The sequence below is a fragment of the Vidua chalybeata genome, chromosome 16, assembly GCF_026979565.1.
Source record: "Vidua chalybeata isolate OUT-0048 chromosome 16, bVidCha1 merged haplotype, whole genome shotgun sequence".
Taxonomy (NCBI): domain Eukaryota; kingdom Metazoa; phylum Chordata; class Aves; order Passeriformes; family Viduidae; genus Vidua; species Vidua chalybeata.
In genome coordinates, this window is record NC_071545.1 from 2,599,076 (window position 1) to 2,619,446 (window position 20,371).

General features: G+C 52.5%; 1 protein-coding gene across 8 annotated transcripts; it reads right to left on the reverse strand.

Annotated features, from left to right (window-relative positions):
- Nucleotides 1-273: 273 nt before the first annotated feature.
- CDIP1 (cell death inducing p53 target 1) lies at nucleotides 274-20,371 on the reverse strand. 8 transcript variants are annotated; one of them, XM_053957326.1, is made up of 6 exons: nucleotides 20,277-20,371; nucleotides 3,494-3,608; nucleotides 2,835-2,933; nucleotides 2,368-2,514; nucleotides 1,820-2,084; nucleotides 274-1,566 (listed from the first exon to the last, which is right to left on the reverse strand). In XM_053957326.1, the coding sequence occupies exons 3-6, from the start codon at nucleotides 2,917-2,919 to the stop codon at nucleotides 1,455-1,457; spliced, it is 609 nt and encodes a 202-aa protein (XP_053813301.1). In that variant the 5' UTR covers nucleotides 2,920-2,933; nucleotides 3,494-3,608; nucleotides 20,277-20,371; the 3' UTR covers nucleotides 274-1,454. The 8 variants fall into 8 exon arrangements, with proteins under 8 accessions (XP_053813301.1, XP_053813303.1, XP_053813308.1 ...); XM_053957328.1 differs by lacking the exon at nucleotides 20,277-20,371 and adding an exon at nucleotides 19,876-20,040 and having other exon boundaries at nucleotides 3,510-3,608; XM_053957333.1 differs by lacking the exon at nucleotides 20,277-20,371 and adding an exon at nucleotides 19,787-19,807.

The following is a 20,371-nucleotide window of genomic DNA, read 5'->3' on the forward strand; positions in this document are numbered from 1 at the left end:
TCCCTGATAAACTCCTGCCCTGGCACCCACTGTCCCTGCTATTTCCCCTGGGGTTTCTGTGTGGGGAGGCTCTTTGCCCTGCTCAGAGGACACAGCCAGGTGCTGTCAGGGCTTGGGGCTTTCCCGTGTTGAGGAGGTTCCTGGTAGAGTAGGGAAGCTGCTGCTCTTCTTCCTGTGCTTGGTACCACTGTACCCCCAACCTGCCCTCATCCTCAGCTCCCCTGCAGGCAGATCTGCTGTGAATTTTGAGCAGGAAAGAAGAAAATATGCACATGAGTTCAGGGTCTGTTATTTATTTACATAAAAACACTGACTAGTGCCACAGTTCCACCCCTGAGCAAACAGCAGCTGCCTGTGCAGGTCAGGCTGTGTTTGCAGACCTGTGTACTGAGAGACCCTCCCCACCCACTTCGCTCTGGGAGCTGCAGGGCAGGGGAGGGAGAAGGAGCCCTGAGAGGCTGATCTTGGCTCCCAGGTCCTCTTGCCCCTGCTGTGGGAGTGCTGCTGGCAGCTCCTGTCGCTGCCTGCTTGCCCCTGCCTTCTGGCTCAGGTGAGTGAGCTAAAAATACCCCCTACACCACCATGCAAGGAGGACCCTACAGACCCTGCCAGGCCCAGGACGGCTCTGGAGCTGCAGCCTGGTAACAAACTGCTCTACTCTACGTGCCGGGCAGCCAGGACATGCCGGGTGTGGTTTTGGCTCTCAGGTTGCCAGGGGGGCCAGGGCTGCTTGAGGCTGTCCCTGCCCCCAGAGCCGCGGCAGGGCTGGGAGGAGGCGCATGCAGCTGGAGTGGCCACCGGGCAGGACGGAGGTGCTGATAAGGGTGCAGTGCTGCTGCCGGGCCCCTCTCCATGCTTAGAGGCAGCTCTGCCTCCCCTCGGGAAGGGGCTTTGCCACAGGGCTGGAGGGGGCCATGAACCACACAGAAACCTGGTGCATGGCACCGCCCTGTCTCCTTGTCACTGAGCCCCTTCCTGAAAGTGCCGCAAAGGCTGTGCTGCATCCCCTGAGGGCACCATGGGCTGCTTGGGTCCCCTCTTGGGCTCTCACCCAACACATCCCTGCAGCCAGGCACCCTCTGCACTGTGGGACTGGGGTGGGCACCTCCAGCAGCTGCTGCTCTTCCCAGGGTCCTTCCAGGTGAGAGGGGCCTCGCTCACAGCCTGGAGTGTAATGGGGTGCAGAGCAATGCCCCCCACTCCTGTGCACTGCAGGGCAGCTCCCACACAGCATCTGGGGCCTGGGCCCACCTCCCCTGTGCACCAGTGTCACCAATCCAACTATTCCCAGTGAGGAGCAGAGCCGGGGCAGTGGTGGCAGCTCTGCGTGGGAGGGAGCCGGGGATAACACATACACACCACCGGCAGGAAGCGAGGGGCGATGCACACGCGGGGACGGACAGACGGACGGCAGCGGGACGGGGCCGGTGGCGTTCAGTGGCTCCCGGGTGCCGTTAGCACATGCGCTTGTACGTGTAGATGTAGGCCTTGCAGTTGGGACACGTGTGTGTCACGTCCTTGAAGTCATCGAACAGGCAGGGGATCAGGCAGCAGCAGAGATCACACCTGGAGCACAGGGACAGGCAGAAATGCTGAGCTAGGGCAGCCCCTGGGCATGGGGTTCTCTCTGGGCCATGGGCAAGAGATGTGAGTAATTGTAGGGGCTGTCACCCCAGGAACGCCTCTGCTGCTCCAGTGCCACCTCTGTGCCAAGATCCCCACCGTGCCAAACAGCTCAGCCAAGGCCACCAGCACTGGGGCTACCCAGGACCAGGCTGAGCACTCAACACAAAGTCCCAGCTCTGCTTGTAGCACCTACCCCACGAAGCAGCAGAAGAAGCCGAGAAGGAAGCTCATGAGCCCAATCTCATAGGAGATCTTGGTGGTGATGGCTTGCTGGCAGTGGGGACACACCGTCTGCACGGGGGCACCCTGGAAGATCTCTCCCTGCAGCACTGTGACTGTGGTGGCGGCTCCCGGAGGGACGAGCACTGTGGCCGTGTGGCCACCAGGAGACGGGTAGGGGCCTGGAGCAGGGTAGTAGCCCATGGGGGGGTGAGGGCCTGGGGGTGGGTAGTATCCTGCTGTGAATGAGAAACAAACAAGTGAGCACCTTCGTATATGGCAAGAGAGGCCAGATCCTTTTTGGGGAGGCCCCCACCCTGCTGCAACACCGCCCTTTGAGTACAGACTTGGGGCCAGCCCTGCTACAGGCACTGTGCCCCCCACCCCATCCCAAGGAACCTCGCTGGAAGCTCCAAAGGCAGCCCACCCCCCCTCTTGTGTCCCCCCCCACTCCCCAGGGCACCAGGAAATGTGCTGCTGCCGATCCCCACCCCCTGTCCCCCAACCCCTTGCAGGACTCACCTGGTGGCACATAGGGCCCAGAGCCATCCGTGGGCATGTGGGGGGGCATGAACCCCGGCTGTGAGGGTGGCTCATATGGGGGAGGTCCGAACTCAGGAGGGGGGATAGGAACCCCCTGGGGCTGTCCCACCACTGGGGTGACACCCTCTGAAAGGAAACATAGTCAGCAGCCAAGGAGGCAGGGAAGGGAGGCAAGAGGTGGGGGGCAACCCCTTAAGCCACATCCTCCTCCGGGCCATAAGAAACCCAAATTCACCCCACAGCAGGGAGCAGTGCCAGGCTTTGAGCTGGGAGCGCTTCCTGCTCTTGTCATTGCCCCTAGGACCCCTCCTGCTTCCCCCAAGAGTGACATGGGGACAGAGGGAGCCAGGCATTGCAGCACCCTTCCCAGCGTGCTGTGAGGAGAGGCCACAGCCAGGGCAGTCGCAGGGAACCCACACTTCTTGGGTCCTGTCACCCCCCAGTACCTGGTGCAGAGGGGGGGCCGTGCTTCTCTTCTATCAGCGGTGCCGAGGGCCCCCCCGGGTAGGGTGGGGGTGGGTCGTTGGACATTGCTCCAGGCAGCCCTGCAGGGACAGAAGCCTTTAGGTGACACCAGCCCTTGGTGCCACAGGCACATGGAGCTGGCATGGTGCTTGGGATGGAGGTGACAGGTAACGGAGGAGGACAGGGCTGGTGCCACCACTGCAGCAGCCTCAGCTTCCCCCCCAGGCAGAACCAGGGGTATGGCCCCAAAGCTGGACAGGCTCTGAGCAGGCAGCAACTCCAAGGTGTAAAATCTTCCTGCCAGCTCCATGGGGCTTCCCTGCAAAGCCCACCTGGTGCACAGCAGCTCGTCAGGGCAGCTCTGGACTGTGTGGCCACACTCCAGGGCAGTGCTGGGCTGGAATGTGCTGTGCCAAGACTTGGCTGCATGGCTGGGGTACCAAAGGAGGGGAAGAGCTGCCCACTGCCCCCCACCTCCACCCTCAGTGACACAATGCTGTGCCCTGAGGGATGGCAGGACCCCCACCCTGAGCCTGAAGCACAAACTCTGGGAGAGAGGCTGCAAACCCACAGAGCATTTCTAAATAAATCCAGTGAGTTAAGGTAAGACCAGATTTAACAGCTGAAGCTGTTATTTTACCTGGGGCAGAATTTACCTGTCCTCTTCCCTGCAGCAACAGCTCAGAGGCCTTGACAGCTGAGAGAAGCAGCTCCTCTGAGCAGAGTAGTTTGGAAGGCAGCTTCTTCCACTGGGTCTGTGTAAAAGGAGACAGCAAGTGAACGACAGAGATGGAGAGGAGGCACAGCTGCAGCATTGTCCTGGCTGCCACACAAAACCCCTTCTCTCCCCCAGGCAGGAGCCTCCCCATGTGCCCCCTCAATGGCAGGCATGAGGCTCTGTGTCCTTGGCATGTGGCAAAGCCCCACTGACACGCTCTGAGATCCAAGGAAGTGCAACATCAACAAGCCTGATTTCCCCATTTCTAGTGGCTCAGTTATAGCTGGTAGGATGTGACTAAATTGGGAAATACAAGTGAGAGGCTGTCCACTCAGTGCTTGGGACAGCTGCCATCAGGCATGGGACAGGGTGACATTGCTGTCAGAGCCCAGGGAGCAGTGCTGGGAGCTCCATCCTTCACCCCAGCAGGCCAGGAGCAAATGTGACCCTGCTTGTCCCGTTTGCAGGCACCAGTGCCACGTGCTGGGCAGCCAGCCCAGAGCACACCAACCTCCCCAGCATGGCACAGCCTGCACAGGCACCAGGCCAGGCAGCCAGTGCTGCCCCAGCCCTGCATTGCAGGTGTGCCCACAGAGGTGCCCATGGGGCTCAGCCACCTGCAGCTGAAGGGTCAAGCAGAGCCAAAGACTTGGCAAGCAAGGCAGGAAGACCCATCCTCCCTCACCTGCATGGCTTTGCTTTATTCTACTCCTTTTTTCCTAGTTCACACTCCCTGCCACCCAGCAGCCTCCTGCAAGGTAGCAGGAAATTTACTCAGTCCCTGGAGGAGCACCATCACTGGTTGCTGCTCACGAAGGAGCACTCTGATCCCCCCAGGAGCTGAGCAGATTCCTGACAGGCACAGGGTCTCCCCCAGGATGTCCATATTTCCTGACTAAAATTTCTCCCCCACGGTCTGGAGTTAGAGCCACACAGCTTCAAAGAGTAACACTGGGGCAGCTGGGGGTCATCTTCCTCCTGCTTCTCACTCCAGTTTCTTCCTTAAGAGCCCAGGCAAGCAGAGTTGCCATGGCACAGAGCATTTCCAGGCACACTGCAGAGCCTGCCTTCTCCTTCAGTGACCTACAAAGCTCAAACTGGGCCGTGCTCCTTTTAGCTCAGTGGGGATGTGAAGAAAAGGAGGATTTATTCTTCTCAAAGTAACCAACCCTGCACATCCAGGAGCCTCAGACCTTCCTGTCCCCATGCCTGCAGGGATTCTGGATGAGCTCAGTGCAACCAGAGCATCCCAGAGTCCTTACATGGGGACACCAGCCTGCCAGGGAGCTTTCCTTCCCTCACAGGCCAACTGTGCCCACAGCTTTTCTAACATAATAGTTCTCCTCCCATTCCTGCTCAGATGCTGCTTTCCCATAATAATCTTTCAACACTCCCCAGCCTCACTCCCCCCATCAAAGCAGCTGGCAAGAAAAGGCAGGAGAGGAGGAGTCCTCCACCAGCCACTCCAGCAACAGCCCCAGGGTGAGCCAGCCATTAATGCTGCCACCCTGCCCAGGAGGGACTGGCAGCCACCAGGGTGCCAGCCCTGGGTCCCAGAGCCACACGTGCCCTGGGATGAAGGAAGCTGTGGGATGCAGGGCCCTTCTGCTCGTACTTGGCAGGCTCAGTTGCTCCTAATGCAATATTCTGCTTATTAAGAGAGATCTGTAAAGAGCAAGATGTTGGCTGTGTGCCCTTACCAGGAGGAAAAGAAAGCCTGTTGCTTTTAAGCCTCTTAGAAGCTGTTTCTCTCCTGTGCTTTCTTTCATCTTAATGTGAGCAGCACAAAACCTGGCCCAGTTCTGATGGAGAGCTCCACACCAGAGGGCACTCAGCTTCCCCCTGGCACTGGGCAGGAGCTACCCCAGAGCATCCCTCACCACCCTGGCACTGACAACCCTGCAGTATTCCAAAATTGCCAGGTTTAAGGTCAAGAGCTGATGGAATCACCAGTGTCTTGTGCAGGTCCTTTGGAGCAAGGACACATTGCAAGCTCCTGAGACTCAAAAGGAGCTGGTTATCATAGCAGGATGGAGAGAGGAGATGCTATTTCCAGCTACAAATGCAGATTAGCTCTTCTCAACTGGAAGAACAGCTTTTACTGGTTTCTTCTGCAAATTAACTACAGAGGATGAATCCACTATGGAACCAGAATCATCACAATCAGTTAAACACAGAAGACAGGCAAAGGACCCCTGTGTCCCCCAGGGAATTGATATTTGCTAAAGAAAATGAATAAGAAAAGATTCCCATTAGCCTGCCGGGGCACAGCACAGCTCCATCACAGCCTCCACGCAGAAAGGGCTTGGCCCACCCTGGCTGTGGCCTCAATCCCTGTGTCCTCCCCTGGCTCTGTGCTCCCTGATCTCATTCCAGGCAGCTTTTAGGTGAGAAGATGGCAACAGATTTCTAGGTCCCCAGTTCAGATCAGAGGGTAACTCTCAGCCCCAAGAGGTCTGTCTGAGGCTTCCCACACAGCCGAAGCGCCGTGGGGCAGCACCCAGCCCTGCCTGTGGAAACACAATGCTTTCTAATCCCCTGCTTCCTGTGCCCAGCAGCCCCGGCCCAGTAATGAGGGATTGTAGAATCCCAGAACGGTTTGGTTTGAAAGGACCTTAAAGCCCATCTCATTACAACATCCTGCCATGGGCAGGAACACCTTCCACTGTCCCAGGCTGCTCCAAGCCCTGTCCAAACTGGCCTTGGACATTTCCAGGGATCCAGGGGCAGCCACAGCTTCTCTGGGCACCCTGTGCTGGGGCCTGCCCACCCTCACAGGGAAGAATTTCTTCCCACTTTCCAATCTAACCCTGCCCTCTGTCAGGGTAAAGCCATTTCCCCTTGTCTGTCATTCCAGGCTCTTGTCCAGAGGGCATCAATCAATACCCCAAAGCCCCTGGTTCCCATTACTGACATGTTCAAAACTGATACAAAGCAACTTCCAGCAGTGTTGAGAGGAGCTGATGTGTCAGGGTCCAGCATCCCATACAGGCTGTGTTTCCCTCTGTTACATCACTGCAGAAACAATTTGGGATTCAAACATGGCAAGAGGAAAGGTCTGCACATCCCACCTGCCTTCCAAACAGATAAAGTGGGCATCACTCATCAAAACAACCGGTGTGCAGTGGGACCAGGGAATATCCTGCTACCAGAACAGGTCCTAACAAAATAAAATAGATAATGCCACAAAGAGGATGGACACAGATAATTCAGATTTGCTCTGCTCATGCCATTCTTCCCCAGCAGCAGCTGTTTGTGCTTCAAGCTGCCTCCTCACAGATGAAATCTCCATGGGTGAGACAAACCTGGCAAGGGCAGAGCAGATGCTGGCAGGTCCAACTCACGTGTGAGCCCTGATGGTGCAGTGCTGGCCCCAGCAGCTCTGAGTCAGCCTCACAGCACCACTGAGATCCATCCCACAGCTGAAACAGCCTGTGCTGTCCTTGCTCCTGCTGCACTTGTAACTGAGATGCACAGCAATTCAGCTTTGCTTCCTCCATGGGAGCAGTGGCTCCAGCCACTGAGATAGGAAGCAGAATTTGTTCATACTCAGCCACGTTCGGTGACGTTGACACTTCAAAAGCTGCGGCTGCACATTTTTGGAGCTCTTCCTCCATTAAAAAAAAAAAAAAAAAAAAACTTCTGATATTTTAAAAAAGAAAAGAAACCACTAAATTCAATGAATAAATAAGAGAGAAATATACGAGCACTTTCAGCTTCACTGCACATCAAAGAGATGCAGATTCCAGCTTCCAGGCTTTTGGAAATACAGCTTTAAAAGCCAAGAGTCCTGAAGATGCTGGGCCCCCACTGAGAGAAGAACAGCATTGTGGCCAAAACCATCGCAGTCTTCCTGGCCCTGGGAAAGATACCTGTGTGCCACAGGTTATGTGCTTCAGAAACTGGGATATACTGAGACTAGCAAGGCACAAAAGGCCACTCAGATGCTGGCAACATGTCATTTGAGCCAAAGTCTGTTACTCTTCAAAAGGAGCTTTAGGGGCAGCCAGGAGGGAGAACGGAGCAGGGTGTGCTGAGGGGGACAGAGCCATACCCTGACTGTGGCAATTCCAATCCCAATCGCCCTCCTCCACAATGGCATTTCTGAACAGCACCTCCAAACCCAGCCTAGAGCTGCACGTTCCCTTTGTTACACCTGTGTCTGGAGCTACAGGGCTTTGCCCCCTGCCCGTGCTGTGCCCAGAGCTCACAGGGCTTTGCCCCCTGCCCGTGCTGTGCCCAGAGCTCACAGGGCTTTGCCCCCTGTCTGTGCTGTGCCCAGAGCTCACAGGGCTTTGCCCCGTCTGTGCTGTGCCCAGAGCTCACAGGGCTTTGCCCCCTGCCCGTGCTGTGCCCAGAGCTCACAGGGCTTTGCCCTCTCTGAGCTGTGCCCACTGGCACAGCGTGCAGGGATGTGGCTCAGCTCCCACCCCGCGCAATCCCACCGGACAGCTCTTACCTCCAAAGGAAAGACAGCATAAATCTCTGCTGAACAAGCACTATCAGTGGTTATTTCTGCCTGGTTTTTATGTTTTCTATGCAAGCAAGCCGAAGCTCCCCCTCAGCTTCGCCTCTTCCCATACGCATTTGCTGCCCCCAGCCTGCACACCACCTCCCCGGAACCAGGAGGGGAGGAATAAACAGCACAGAGTGCTTCAGCCTCCTTCAGAGAGAAGGATGTCCTGGCAATCCTTGACCATTACCAGCTCCTTTACCCGCTGTTAACCTTGGCAGCACCTCCTCAACTCCTCATCCTGGTCTCGGCCAAAGCAGCAAGAGGGCGCATGCCTGCAAAGCTCTGCAAGGCACCGATGGAAACGGAAACCCAAGCGAAGGACTGAAGGAAAGGTCTGTTCTTTTTCTGAGCAACTCAGCTGCGTTTTCCCAAGTCCAAGTCACTGCCAGGGAGCACAAACCCACTGTTTGGGAACAGCCAGGCTGCTCCCAGAACAGCAGATTCCTTCCACACTTCTGCACTAAGATTTCAGCTGCAGAAAACTGCTTCTTCCAGGAGGGTCAGGCTGCTCCTTCAGTGCAGGCACAGAAAGATCAGCTGGCAAGGCAGGCCAGCAGCTCTCCTTTAAAAACAAAGGAATACTGGAGAAGAAGGTTTTTCGTCATTTGAACCAGGTATGTCAGACAGCCAAAGCTCCCTGCTCTGCTCTCCACTACGTGAATCTCCAGAGGAGCTTTCCCATTGCAGTCATTTACCTGAGGACCTTGAACATATCGTTTGACCTTCTGTGTGCCACCGTCACACAGCAGACAAATCACCTCAGAGCAGGATCCTCGCTGGTAGCCAGGTGCTGTATCCAAAACAAGATTTCTCAGGGCATTAAATCCAAAGCACAATCAGATAATCTCCACAGCGAAGCCCCGGCTCAGCTGTCCTTGGCCAGAGATTCAAATTACCACTTCCAGCAGCTCCTCTGCATGGATATCAGGAAAACCAGACACAAAATCCTCCCTGCTTAAGACAAGGAGGCTTCATCTGCAACTCCCACAAAGGGTTACGTGCGGGAGGAGTGCCTGCAGGACCTGCTGCCGCCTCTGGGATTCTCTCCAGTGCTGTTCGCCTCCGGATCGGCTGACCAGGCGCTCTTGGCTCTTCACACTGGGGCTGCAGAAACAGCCTTGCCAGGACCTGCTTAACCTGAGTATTTAAAGAAAAACCAGCCAAAATGAAAAGAACAAACTGGGGTTGCTCGTTCTCTCTGCTGTTGGCTCCCAAGACGTGGCACATGGCTGTGGGAAGCATCACGTGCTGGCAAGAGCTCACGGTGACATCCAGCAGCCAGAGGGGCTGCAAGGGAGGAGGGGTCACAATCCCACACACTTCAAAACTGGACCCCAGCCCTTCCACGTGTCAGGACACTGGGGAAAGTTGAGGTGTGGGCAGAGCACTCTGCACCACCAGGGCAGCTGAATTTGGCCCCCAAAAGCCAGTTTTGTGAGCATGGAGCAAGCAGGGAGCACACAGCAGGGAGGCTGCCCCACAGGCTGCCACTGTCCCACTCAGGTGGTGCTCACTGTTCAGACCCTTCCAGCACATGTCCTGGCTGCACGGGAGAAGACAGCCTGCAAAACACCAGGTGTGCTCATGGCAGTGATTCAAGTAACATTAAAGATAAATCTGAGCTCCTCTGCATCCTACCAATGTGCTCCAGAGAAATGAGAAAAGGAGGGTGCTGCAAGCCAAATCCCTGGGGAAGCAGAGAGCTTTTCCATGAGACTTTCACTGCAGTTCACAAAGAATCCAAGCTAACACTTGATAACATCCATGGGAAAGCATCCAGTGACAGCAGCAGCTGTTGCCTCCAGTCCTCTGTATCTACTTAATTTCCCCCCTGAGATGATACATCCTGCATTACATCATCCCTTTGATATCTGTTAATAATGGTGATAACACAACCTGCCAGAATCTCAAGCAACATCTACTCCAACAGTGTGTTTTAATGTAGCATGAAACACAACTGTGCCAACAAGAATAGCTGTACATTTAAACAAGCAAACAAAAATACCCCAGGCTCAAGAAGCTTAACAGCAAGCAGAAGCCTCAGGAGGTCGGGGGAAGATCCACAGCTCTTAAGCACGGTCACAGATCCGAGCTCACCTCTGAGGGCAGCCCAGAACAGAGGCTTAAGGATGAGTTAGGAAGGGATCAAAGGCTGTCAGTCCCTCCCACTCCCAGCACTCATGGTTTTGGAGACTGGGCAGCCTGGAGGTTCTCCATGGAGAACCCCAGATCATTCCCAGTCACCAAGTACTGCTCTTCAGTTACCTACACAAAAAAGCATCTCCTGCTGTCAGCATCTGCTGCCTCCCATCTGGGGGAGACCAGCACAGAGAAGGTGAATATACAGTGGGTACCCATTATGTCTCACAGCAAACCCCAGGGTTTTATAGATTCCCTTTCCAACATCAAATTAAAAATACTTTATTTCTCTAAACACTCACTCTTTCATTTCTCCCTCATTCTATAGAATTTTTTGACAGAAAGACAAATAACACAGCTACATCATTGCTGAATCAAACTGAGTATGTGTGACGTCCGTTAAATGACACAGAGAGCTCCAAGGGAGGAGGAAATTAGAATCAGAGATGATCAGCAGTTTTGCATTTCAAGTTTCAGAATTAATCAGAGCCCAAGAGCATATCCAGAATTCCCCTGCACATTTTGCTACACAATGAAATAATTTTGAATACATTGGTGGTGATTCCAGATCCATTTTCAAGTGCTGTACAAAACATATGCCATGGCACTGATGTTTCCTTACCCGAGGAGAGCAGCAGCTTGCTGTAGCACTGGCTCCAGTCTCCAGCACGAGCATTTCCCATGCTCACAGATTCCCCTGCCTCGGCGCCAGAGAAGCTGCTGACATTCAGATTTAACTGGTACAATGTCACCTTGCACTTTTTTTCAGGACTAGTGTGAAGTGCTCTGTGTCACTCGATTTTATGTAAGGCCAAGGCTCACTCTTTGCAAAGGAGTGCGGTTTGGGGTTCAGCAGGATTGTGTGTGTAAGGTCTGAGATCTCTCCCGAGTCCCACTGCCAGCAAGGAGCATCCACACACATCCCAAGATGTGCACTGGAGGAACGCTTCCATGCTGAGGCCATTTGTGTTACCACACTCACTTCCTTGCCCCCACAGAATTTCCCAGTTCCAGACTGGGACCTCTCCTGGAGTTGCCCAGGGCCACCAGCATGGGGCTGGATTGTGCCATGGCACTTGGACAGGAGAAGGGTACCTGGCACTGCCCTGCTCCCAAGCCCAACTCATTTGGACTGCTCAAAGACGGATGACAATGTCCCAGAGGGGAAAACCCTTGATTAATCAACAGCCACTGAGTGTGCCCAGTGCTGGGCACCCCCAAGTTACACAGAGCTCCTGCCATCCCCAATTCTTCCTCCAGTTCCCACCAGACTTGGCTAGTCCACATTGACTTCCAGGTCCAGTAAAGTCATTTTCACTCCTCCACGACTGTGTTTTCAATTTGCAGCACCAGTTCCTGCCAAGTCCTTCATAACCCCTTCCCCAAAGCTCCTACCGAAAATCTAGGACAGAGCTGGACCCCAAGCAGCCCTACACACAGAACACCCCTCCCCAGGTCCCTGCTCTGGGCTCTTCCCAACCCTTCCTCTGTCACAGCAACACCTCACTGCCCTGCTGCTCCACGAAAAGCATCGCTGGTCAGAGGGCTTGGAGCAGTCCTGAGGCAGGGTCACTGCTCCCACTGCAGAGGATGGGATAGGGAAGATTCAAGCCCATAATAGCAGGATGCCCTCAGGGCAGGTAAACAGCTCAGCCGCTCAAATCCTCTCCTGAGCCTGAGGAAGACAGAGCAGCTGCCACAGTTACGACACTAAACCGGCTGGGAACTGTTTTCTCTCACATCAGAACAGCCCAGCAGGCAGCTCCCAACTGAGCTCCCACCAAGCTAAACCATCCTGAATCACGGCAAGGAGAGTCTGAAAGGCTAAATTAACACCCCCTGTGGCAGCCATGAACTCTGGGGGAAACCTCTGCTCCCGAAACACAAATACGCTCCAGATGACATCTCTGTGGAAGATCTGCAACAAGCACAGGGAAAGCTGATATTTAACACCAGGAAAGGGCCTCTAGTCCCTGCTTGCTCAAAGACTACATGAAGATTCTGGAGGAGCTGAGTGGTCCCAGCAGTGCAGGTGGGAAGGACAAGCTGAGGCTTCAGCACAGGCCCAGCCTCCTGCGAGCACTTCCTGATATAGCACAAAGCAGAATAAAGGCATTTTGTTAATTAGGAGGCAAACCAAAGATGCCTCTAAGAAAAGGGCAGCATGCACACAACCACCAGCAGCTTTTTATCCAGTGCTCAGCTAAAAACACAAGCCCAAAAGAGTGGGCAGCAGCCAAAATCCCATCCCCACTGCACTCCTCTACTCCATGTTCCAGGCTTTATCCTCCCTCCAACACACGGATCCAGCTCCCCTTCCGCCATGAGCTGGGTGACTGGCACCCCTGAGGACCTCAAAAGCATCCCAGGTTGGAGTCACTGCAGCAGTGACTCTAGTCATGGCTCTAGTCCACGACTTCCTCCCAAGATGGAGCTGCACTGAATCCCACAGGTTCCTTTCCCTCCTTTTAAAAGGAAATGCTTTAAAATTAAATGCTTCAAAAGGAAATGCTTCTTATTTGAAGAAATAATCAATAAAATCTAACAGGCTGCTTTTCATTCATCCCCAGCCAGAAATGTAATCTCCTGTTAACAGCACAGCCCTGAACACATCATTTATCTGCTGCGGGTACCAGCACGCCCAGATTTTACAGCTGTACAGAGTGGGGCTGCCTGCATCACAACGACTAATTTATTCTCAGAAAGGCTAATTTAATCTGGCAGTGAATGTTCTCAAAGCCTCCTCACACAGAGCAGCTTTTCTCTTGGTTGGCTTAACAACAATACAGCATATCCAAAAACGTGGAGGGATGCTAAGGAAGAACACTGCCCCTGTGTTTTGAGCCCTCTAGTCTGAGAAATTTCTCTTGGTAACTACAGGCTTTGAGAAAACATAGAGTCCTGCTGGTTTTTCAAAAAGCCAACTGTATTTTTGAGGCAAATATACAAGAGTTTAGGCTATTTCCCCCTCACATACAACTGTGTCTTGACAGAAAGAGCTCTTAATGAACAACCAGCAAAGGTTGTTCAATATTAGACAACTCATTCACTTCCAACTGCACATCAAGAGCAGCACACCTGGACTGGGGGTGCTCCCTGCCACAGCAGGTGACTTTCCCCAGCCCACACTACAGAGGAATAAACTTCAGAACAAAAAGCTTTTTCTTTAAAAGGCTGGGTAACTGTACCATGAAGTATTTCAGAAAGAGCATCCTTTAGCTTCCTAGCCTCTGCCATTTGCAGGGCAATAAATAAGCCATCAGAAAGATTTTTTTCCACTGTTTTTAAATTCTAGGTGGTATTTTCCCTTTGCTTGTGACAGTACACACAATGGCAGCATGTACCCACAGCCAGGCTGAGCCACCTGACCCTCCATGGACGTGGCACCACGTGCTGGTCCTCACCTGGATCTACCCCTTGCCCAGGAGATCACTGGAGAGCCAAACACAGCTCCTTGGAGTCAGAGGGGCTACACCAAGGCAGATTGAAGCTTTACAATAGACAGAGCTGTAGCAGTCTAACCCTCCATGCTCAGGATTGTCACCACCATCCTGCTGGGAAAGAAAAGCTGCTGCTGTGCAAGCCTGGATCACATCTGAGAGGGCTCCTGTGCTACAAGGGCAAAAAACGTGCCCCAGATGACATCCAACAATTTAGGACAATCCAGTAATGTGGGGAAAATGCAAAAATCAGAGGGAAGCAGAACATTTACGCAGGCCACAGAAGAAATAGAGAAGAAAACAACACAACACTCCCCTTGTTCCTATCTGTCAGGAATTGCTGTCCCAAGAATAGCCTATTCAGAAACCAGGAAACTCAGAGAGCAGCAGGGAAGGGCTGAGTCATGGCCATTTGGAAAAAAAAGAAACAACCCACAAGAAACCAACCCAAAAAGGAAGGAGAAAAACCATGGGACAGCAGTTGTTCTGGGTCTTGGAGATATGAACAAGTCAATCCAGAACATATTAGTCAATCTTTATTTTCAAAAGCTCTGCAAACAAATGGCACTGCCATAAAATGCAGCTGACCCTCACTCTGCTCGTGGGAAGCAAATTGTTGTACCAGGAAAAGTTCCTGGTGCTTCCCAGCACCAGCCCCTGGCTGCCAGGACACAAATTGCTCCCAGTTTGGGCCTTCATTTTTGTTCCTCTGCAGCATTAGCATCCAAAAGATTTACAGGCTGGGCAAGTGCTTTCCCTTTGGAAAAGCACATCCATCTCAGGGATGCTATTAGCAGAGGGTGAGCAGCCATTTCCCTTCCCCACAGTGGAAGGGCACGAGGTAAAACATGACTTGGATGGGCTTCCCACAACTCTCTGAACAGATGAGCCAAAGCCAAGTGCTCCCATCTCACATCCAGCCTCAGCACAGCCTGTCTGGCCCCATCAAAAGTCTCCCACACGACGATTTTTGTTCTGTGACCTAAATCAAATCAATTGTAGAATAATTCTCCTCAGGATAGTAGTCTTCTTCACTCAACCATCATCTGAGAGATTACACCTGCTCTCCAGCTGTGGGGCTCTGGGAGGAAGAGATTTCTGAGCAATGAGGGGCTTATTTTTCATACAATTCCTTGATGATCCCTCATAAATCAGGGAAGGGGGGTATCTATCTTTTCAATCAAGCAGCTATGCTTCAAAACATATCTGGAAAACACCTTTTAATTAATTTTATCTTGCCCTGTGAGGTACTGTCATATTGAAGTTGCAAAGGTAGGAAGTGAGAAGCCCCTCAGAGCTGCTGCCTGTGGGGAGTGGATCCCCACAGGACAAAGCCTGCTGTCCCCAGCCTGTGGCAGATCACCTGTGCTCAGGTGTAACTGCTCACCTCTTCCCAGCTCTGGGAATGGCTGGGAAAACCATAAGCCCTTCAGATGTAGGCCCAACCTTGACACAAACTCCAGAATGACAGCTCAAGGAAACTGTCCCAAAGCAAACAGGCTCTCATGGTTCAAACTGTGAGTGAAATTCATTTCTCTGCAAAATGCAATGAGCAAAGAAAGATGAAACACAGCTACAGCATGGGCTGATGTGCATGAATCACAGTAAGGTGTGATGGATGGAATTTAGGATTGCAAGACAGAATGCAGGATGGAACAGTAAATGTGTAAGCTTAAAGCAGAATACTTCTTCCAAAAACATCTTCCAAAACTGTTAATAGGGAGCCAGGCTGTTAGTGCAAGGTAGGGAATTTTTTTTCCTTCTAAATGCAGAGACTGGGTATCAAAGAAGGTTCAGGAACATGCACAGGAGAGAGAGTTCAGGGCAGTGGGACCCCCATCTCAGCACAAATGCTTTATCCTAATGATGTCTCAGGTTTTAGCTTTTATATGTTTCAGATTCTGTACTGCTTTAGTGTGTACTTCTGAGCTTCATATTATGGGATGGTGAGCTCTCTTCACAGAGTAGGGAGACAAAACAATTCCTTTTCTAGCTTGGGACTAAGGACAAATGATCCAAATCTTAGGCCCAAGAGCATAAACAACGTGGGCTGAAGAGAGAAAAACAAGCAGGATGGAACTTCATAAGCTAAAGCTGGAATTGGACAATGAACTCCAATATGTAAATGGACCAGAACTTATAAAAGTGAGAGACCCCGGGAGCGCTCGTGCATTTTAGGACCATTTTGGTTCATCTTGAGTGCAGCCCTGGCTGGGCTCTTGTGCTGCCCAAGGTGGATCCATTGAGGCCTTTTAAAAAATCCCTGCTTTATTCTGTAACTCTGTCTAGTCTCTGTTCTAGGTCAGCCTTCACAAGGCATCACTAAAATCTATAGGGGAACTGGGTAATATTCAATTTCTTATGTATAAAGGAGGCAAAGGATAGAACTATTACTAATGCACAGTAACCTTAATAATCACAGTAAAAATGAAATATATTACTTAATTTGCACAGGAAGCCCCATGTCAGCTCTTCATTCTCTGATGATCTCAGGTTCCATCATGCCAAGTGGTAAAAAGTCAAACATGCACGGCCAGCAGCTGCTCTGCACAGTTCCTAAGATGTTAATCACATTGCCACCTTTTGGAGCTATTTATTTTGTTTTCTTAGCCTAAATGCAGGCCTGCTAAGAGGGCCCAGATTAAAGACAGCTGCAATGAAGTGCCTCATGTGGAGATGTGCAGCATGCAGCACTTCACTCCTGCCTCCATCCTCCACCCAGACTGATGACCAGAACAGGGTTGCTCTCAAACAGCTGTTTCTCACCACCACAAATACAGAAATTTAAGACTGAAGCCACAAGGCAGCTCAGAACGAAGGGGCCCAAAGCAAAACTATAACAGCAGCCCAGAGTCTCCCTGAGCGTTTCACGCCAGAAATAAAATTTGAGCTCCCCCTTCCTCAGAGACTTTATTCTGGTGAGAAAATTGATTGTGGTTTCCTATGGCAGCTGCTCTCCAATTGCATTCCCTTTGATCAGAGAGGAGACAGGTTCTATGCAGAGCATGTAAAGATCTGACACTGCTCATGAAAGTGCTTCTCTCCAGCTGTGAGATGGATACCCAGTGCTGTTTGGGAACAGCAGGAAAATACCAAGTGAACATCACATCCCAAGGCAGAAGTTGCTCATTGTGTGTTTTTTGAAGGAAAAAGTGTACACAGACATCTGTGTTTGCACACTTGTGTGCTCAGATGCCTTGCTCTGAAACCTTCAGGAGAGTTGATTGGCTCCAGGTTGGAGTCTTTGCCTACGTAAGAGCTGCAAAATCAGGTTGTGAAAGCAAAACCAACCAAAAACCTCCAGCATCTGCAGAACTACTAAAGTTCCCACTACAAACCATTACTGTTCTTGTATCAGGGAAGAGTAGTGCACAATTCAGTCCTTTTAAGACATCACTGACTGCTGCTAAGAGCTACCAGGCATATCAGCATCTATTTGTTGTTTCCTGATTCTCCTGCACACCTTGTGTTCAGCACCTTTGTGTGGCCTGCTCTGGGAGAACACCTTCTGAGAAGCTGGCACACCTGTCTAGAAGCTCAGTCCTGCCGCCTTTGTCATTATTTTAATCTCCAGATTATGTAAATACTATTTATTGCCTCTCTGGCTCACCTGGCAGCCACCAGCCTTTCCTGGAAAGGTACAGGAAAACTGTCATATGGTACAGAGCCCTGTAAGAGTGGCAGGAGTGAAGCACCAGCCCCACTGCAGACCCCACAAAACCCACTATTTAAAAAAAAATTAGTTTCTTTCAATCCAGTATAGTCTCTCCTGATTAAAGCAATCACAAGAAATCAAATGTAGGGCTTTACAATGTACCAAAAACATAGAACACTGAATTTCATACTATTCTTCACAAGCAGAAAATAAGTCCTGGATCAGAGCAGATACTAACTAGTTTGGGTATTTCCTTCCAAAACCACTCATCCTCATACTGGAAGATCAACACCATCCTTTAAACACATGCATTTATCTGCTAAATTCACAGGTGAAAGGAAAAATATATTCTTCTTTTACATAATAAATTGACTTTCATCCCTTATTTGGCTGTGTTAGTGAGTAAGACTGGCAATGGCAACACTTCAGCAGGTGCCAACACCGTGACAAGGACCCAAACTCCCCCCCAAAACACAGAGATGGTGTGGACAGGCTTTAGTCTAGGCCCTGCCTGAGCATCCCTCAGCTACAGGAGCACCTTAGCTGTGCTCCCAGGATGTGTTTGCCACCTGTGCTTCATCCAGAAGGAAAGCAGTGCCCATTGTGGCTTCCCAGGCACAGAAAGAGCTGATTTGGAAATGACCTTCACAAACATTCTCATAAACCAACACCAGGTGCTGAGGGAGACATTCTCTCTCCCTTGGTAACTGCAGCTGAGACAGAGCAGAACAGGAACACACAGAAGTGAGTTTCAGAACTGAATTTGAGGTGAAAGACCTGTTGAGGGAACACAAGAAACTCAGCACGGTCTTCCATCTTATCAGGAAGGGTTCTGAAATCAGAGAAGCTCCCTGAGTGTGACCTGTCCCTGTCACAGCTGTGGCAGGACGTTCTGGTACTCGGTAGGAACGCACACGTCCCATTCCCAGCACCAGCCTGAGTCAGCCCTGAGCACACACGGCCACGGCAGCTCCACCAGCCTGTAAGAGCAGCTGGGCAGGCCTGACCACGTTTGCTCCACTTGGCATTGCTCAGGGACATCTGGGGACACTGCTCCATCCCCTGACCCTTGTCTCAGCCATGAAGTCACCGCCTGCCTGCCTCCAAGCAGGAATTAGCTCCTCACGTAACACCTGAGGAGAACAGAGCAGATACATGGCTAAACACTTCCAGGGATTTCCTGGGCACATGGATGTCACCACAACATTGAGACAGAGAAGCCTTTGGGAGAGGGAAGTTTGCAGCCTGTGCTTCCACACGAGTTTGTTTAGCTCCTGAACATGAATGAATGACAGACTGTGGTTATATACCACACTATGTCTGTGTAATACTCACTGTACTTTTCCCTGCTGCCTACTCTGGTCACACTCTGAAATCAGCAGGGCCCCTGCTGAAATTAAAGCCCCCTTTTAAGTACTTTGAGTGAAGAGAACAAACAGGAGGCTCTTGTGCATATTCCCAAAGAGTTTCTCAGAGAGTTCTACATACAGCCCAAATCGCCTAGAATTATAATTTAAAACATTTCTACTTAAAACCATTGTGCCTGACCTCATCTCCACCACCTGATATTTTAGGCTCAGCCTAGAATGTGACAACTGCCAGTCCCCTCCCCAGTTCTCACTGGTGCAAGGAGACCACCTCAGAGCAGTTCTCAGGCCAAGGGGCACAAACCTACCCTTGCAGGGACCTGGAGAAGTTTAACCTTGAGCATGGCTCATGTGGAGGATCCAGAGGACACTGCCATGGCAGCATCCTTCCCAGCCTGCAAGTTTCCACTCCTCTACACAGCCCTGGAGCTCTCCCCAGGATCCCAACCTCATTCCTCTGTTGAGCAGCAACCACCACCACCCCCCCTGTACTTTTTCTAAAGCAACCAAACACTGCCTTACAGCTGCCACCCTCTGCCTTTCCAGTCCCCTTGGGAGGGAGAACCCAGATCTCACAATTTTAATGGTTAAAAACCCCACAACTTCTCACTAATCTTTATTCCTAGGTGTTTGTCGCTGTGCCACACTATGTCTTAACTGAAGGATCTCTCTTCATTTCACACTGCCAATGTGCCAAAATCATCCTCACCATCATCATCTCTCTTCCTGCTTGTCAAGACATCTTAGCTTCTTTCGGCTCCTCTAAAATGGGCTCGTCATCCCTGACCACTGGGCGAGCTAGTCTCTCCCGAGCAGGGATAACTGGAAACACACACATTCGTTCCTAGGCCTGCTTCCCTGCTCTCCCGGGATCTGTCTGGGTGGCATTTGCTCCTCTCTCAGCTGTGCCCTCCCTGCAGCCCCCGCCAGCTCATGACCTCGGCCAGGCAGCAGCGCTCGCCTTACACCGGGAAGTCTTTTCCCAAGTACACGACCTCGCTTTCCACCCGATTAAATTTCATCTCAGCCCTCCCGTCCCAACCCTTCCCGGCACTGCTGAGGGCACAGAGCTGAAGCTTTGTAAGATTTTAGCAGTACCCTGCGACACTTGGTCAGCGTTAAAGGCCCGTCCGAGGCCAGGGCTGCCTCCCGCTCCTCTCCGGGCCCATGTCCCCATCCAGCCGTACCTCCCCGGCTCCGCAGCGAACGCTCCAGCCACGGCCGAGCACCGAGCCCTTCCCTCGGCCTGGTCCCTCCTCACAGAGTTAACCAGGGCTTCATTTCCATCCCTTTTCTTCCCAAGAGCGTACTGCTGGTCTTCTCCTGCCTGTGTCCCCGTCTGCGCTCAGCGTCTCCCCAGTGCCGAGTGTCCTCCCGTGCTCGGTATCCCCCCTCCGGTTCTCGGTGTCCCCCCATGCCTGCTGTCCCCCCCGGTTCTCAGTGTCTCTCTCCGGTATGTCCAGCCGGCCCCGCTGCCCGGAGGCCGCCGCGGCCTGTCCGGGGCTGAGGGGGCCCGGGCCGCCTTCCCCCCGCGGCCCCCCGGGTCCCGCCGGTCCCGCACCGATCCCCACGGCCCGCAGGCACCTACCGGCTCCCGGCGGCGGCTCCGGCACCTGGCGGCGGCGGGCGGGGCGGGCCGGCCTGGGCGGGCGGTGCCGCGGCGGGGCGGGCCTGGGCCGCGCT

Coding starts and splice junctions, on each gene's coding strand:
- CDIP1 (XM_053957326.1), bottom strand. CDS start 2,919: ATGTCCAACGACCCACCCCCACCCTACCCGGGGGGGCCCTCGGCACCG. Junction 2,515..2,834: donor CGGCCCCCCCTCTGCACCAG/GTACTGGGGGGT, acceptor GTTTCCTTTCAG/AGGGTGTCACCCCAGTGGTG. Junction 2,085..2,367: donor TGGGCCCTATGTGCCACCAG/GTGAGTCCTGCA, acceptor TCTCATTCACAG/CAGGATACTACCCACCCCCA.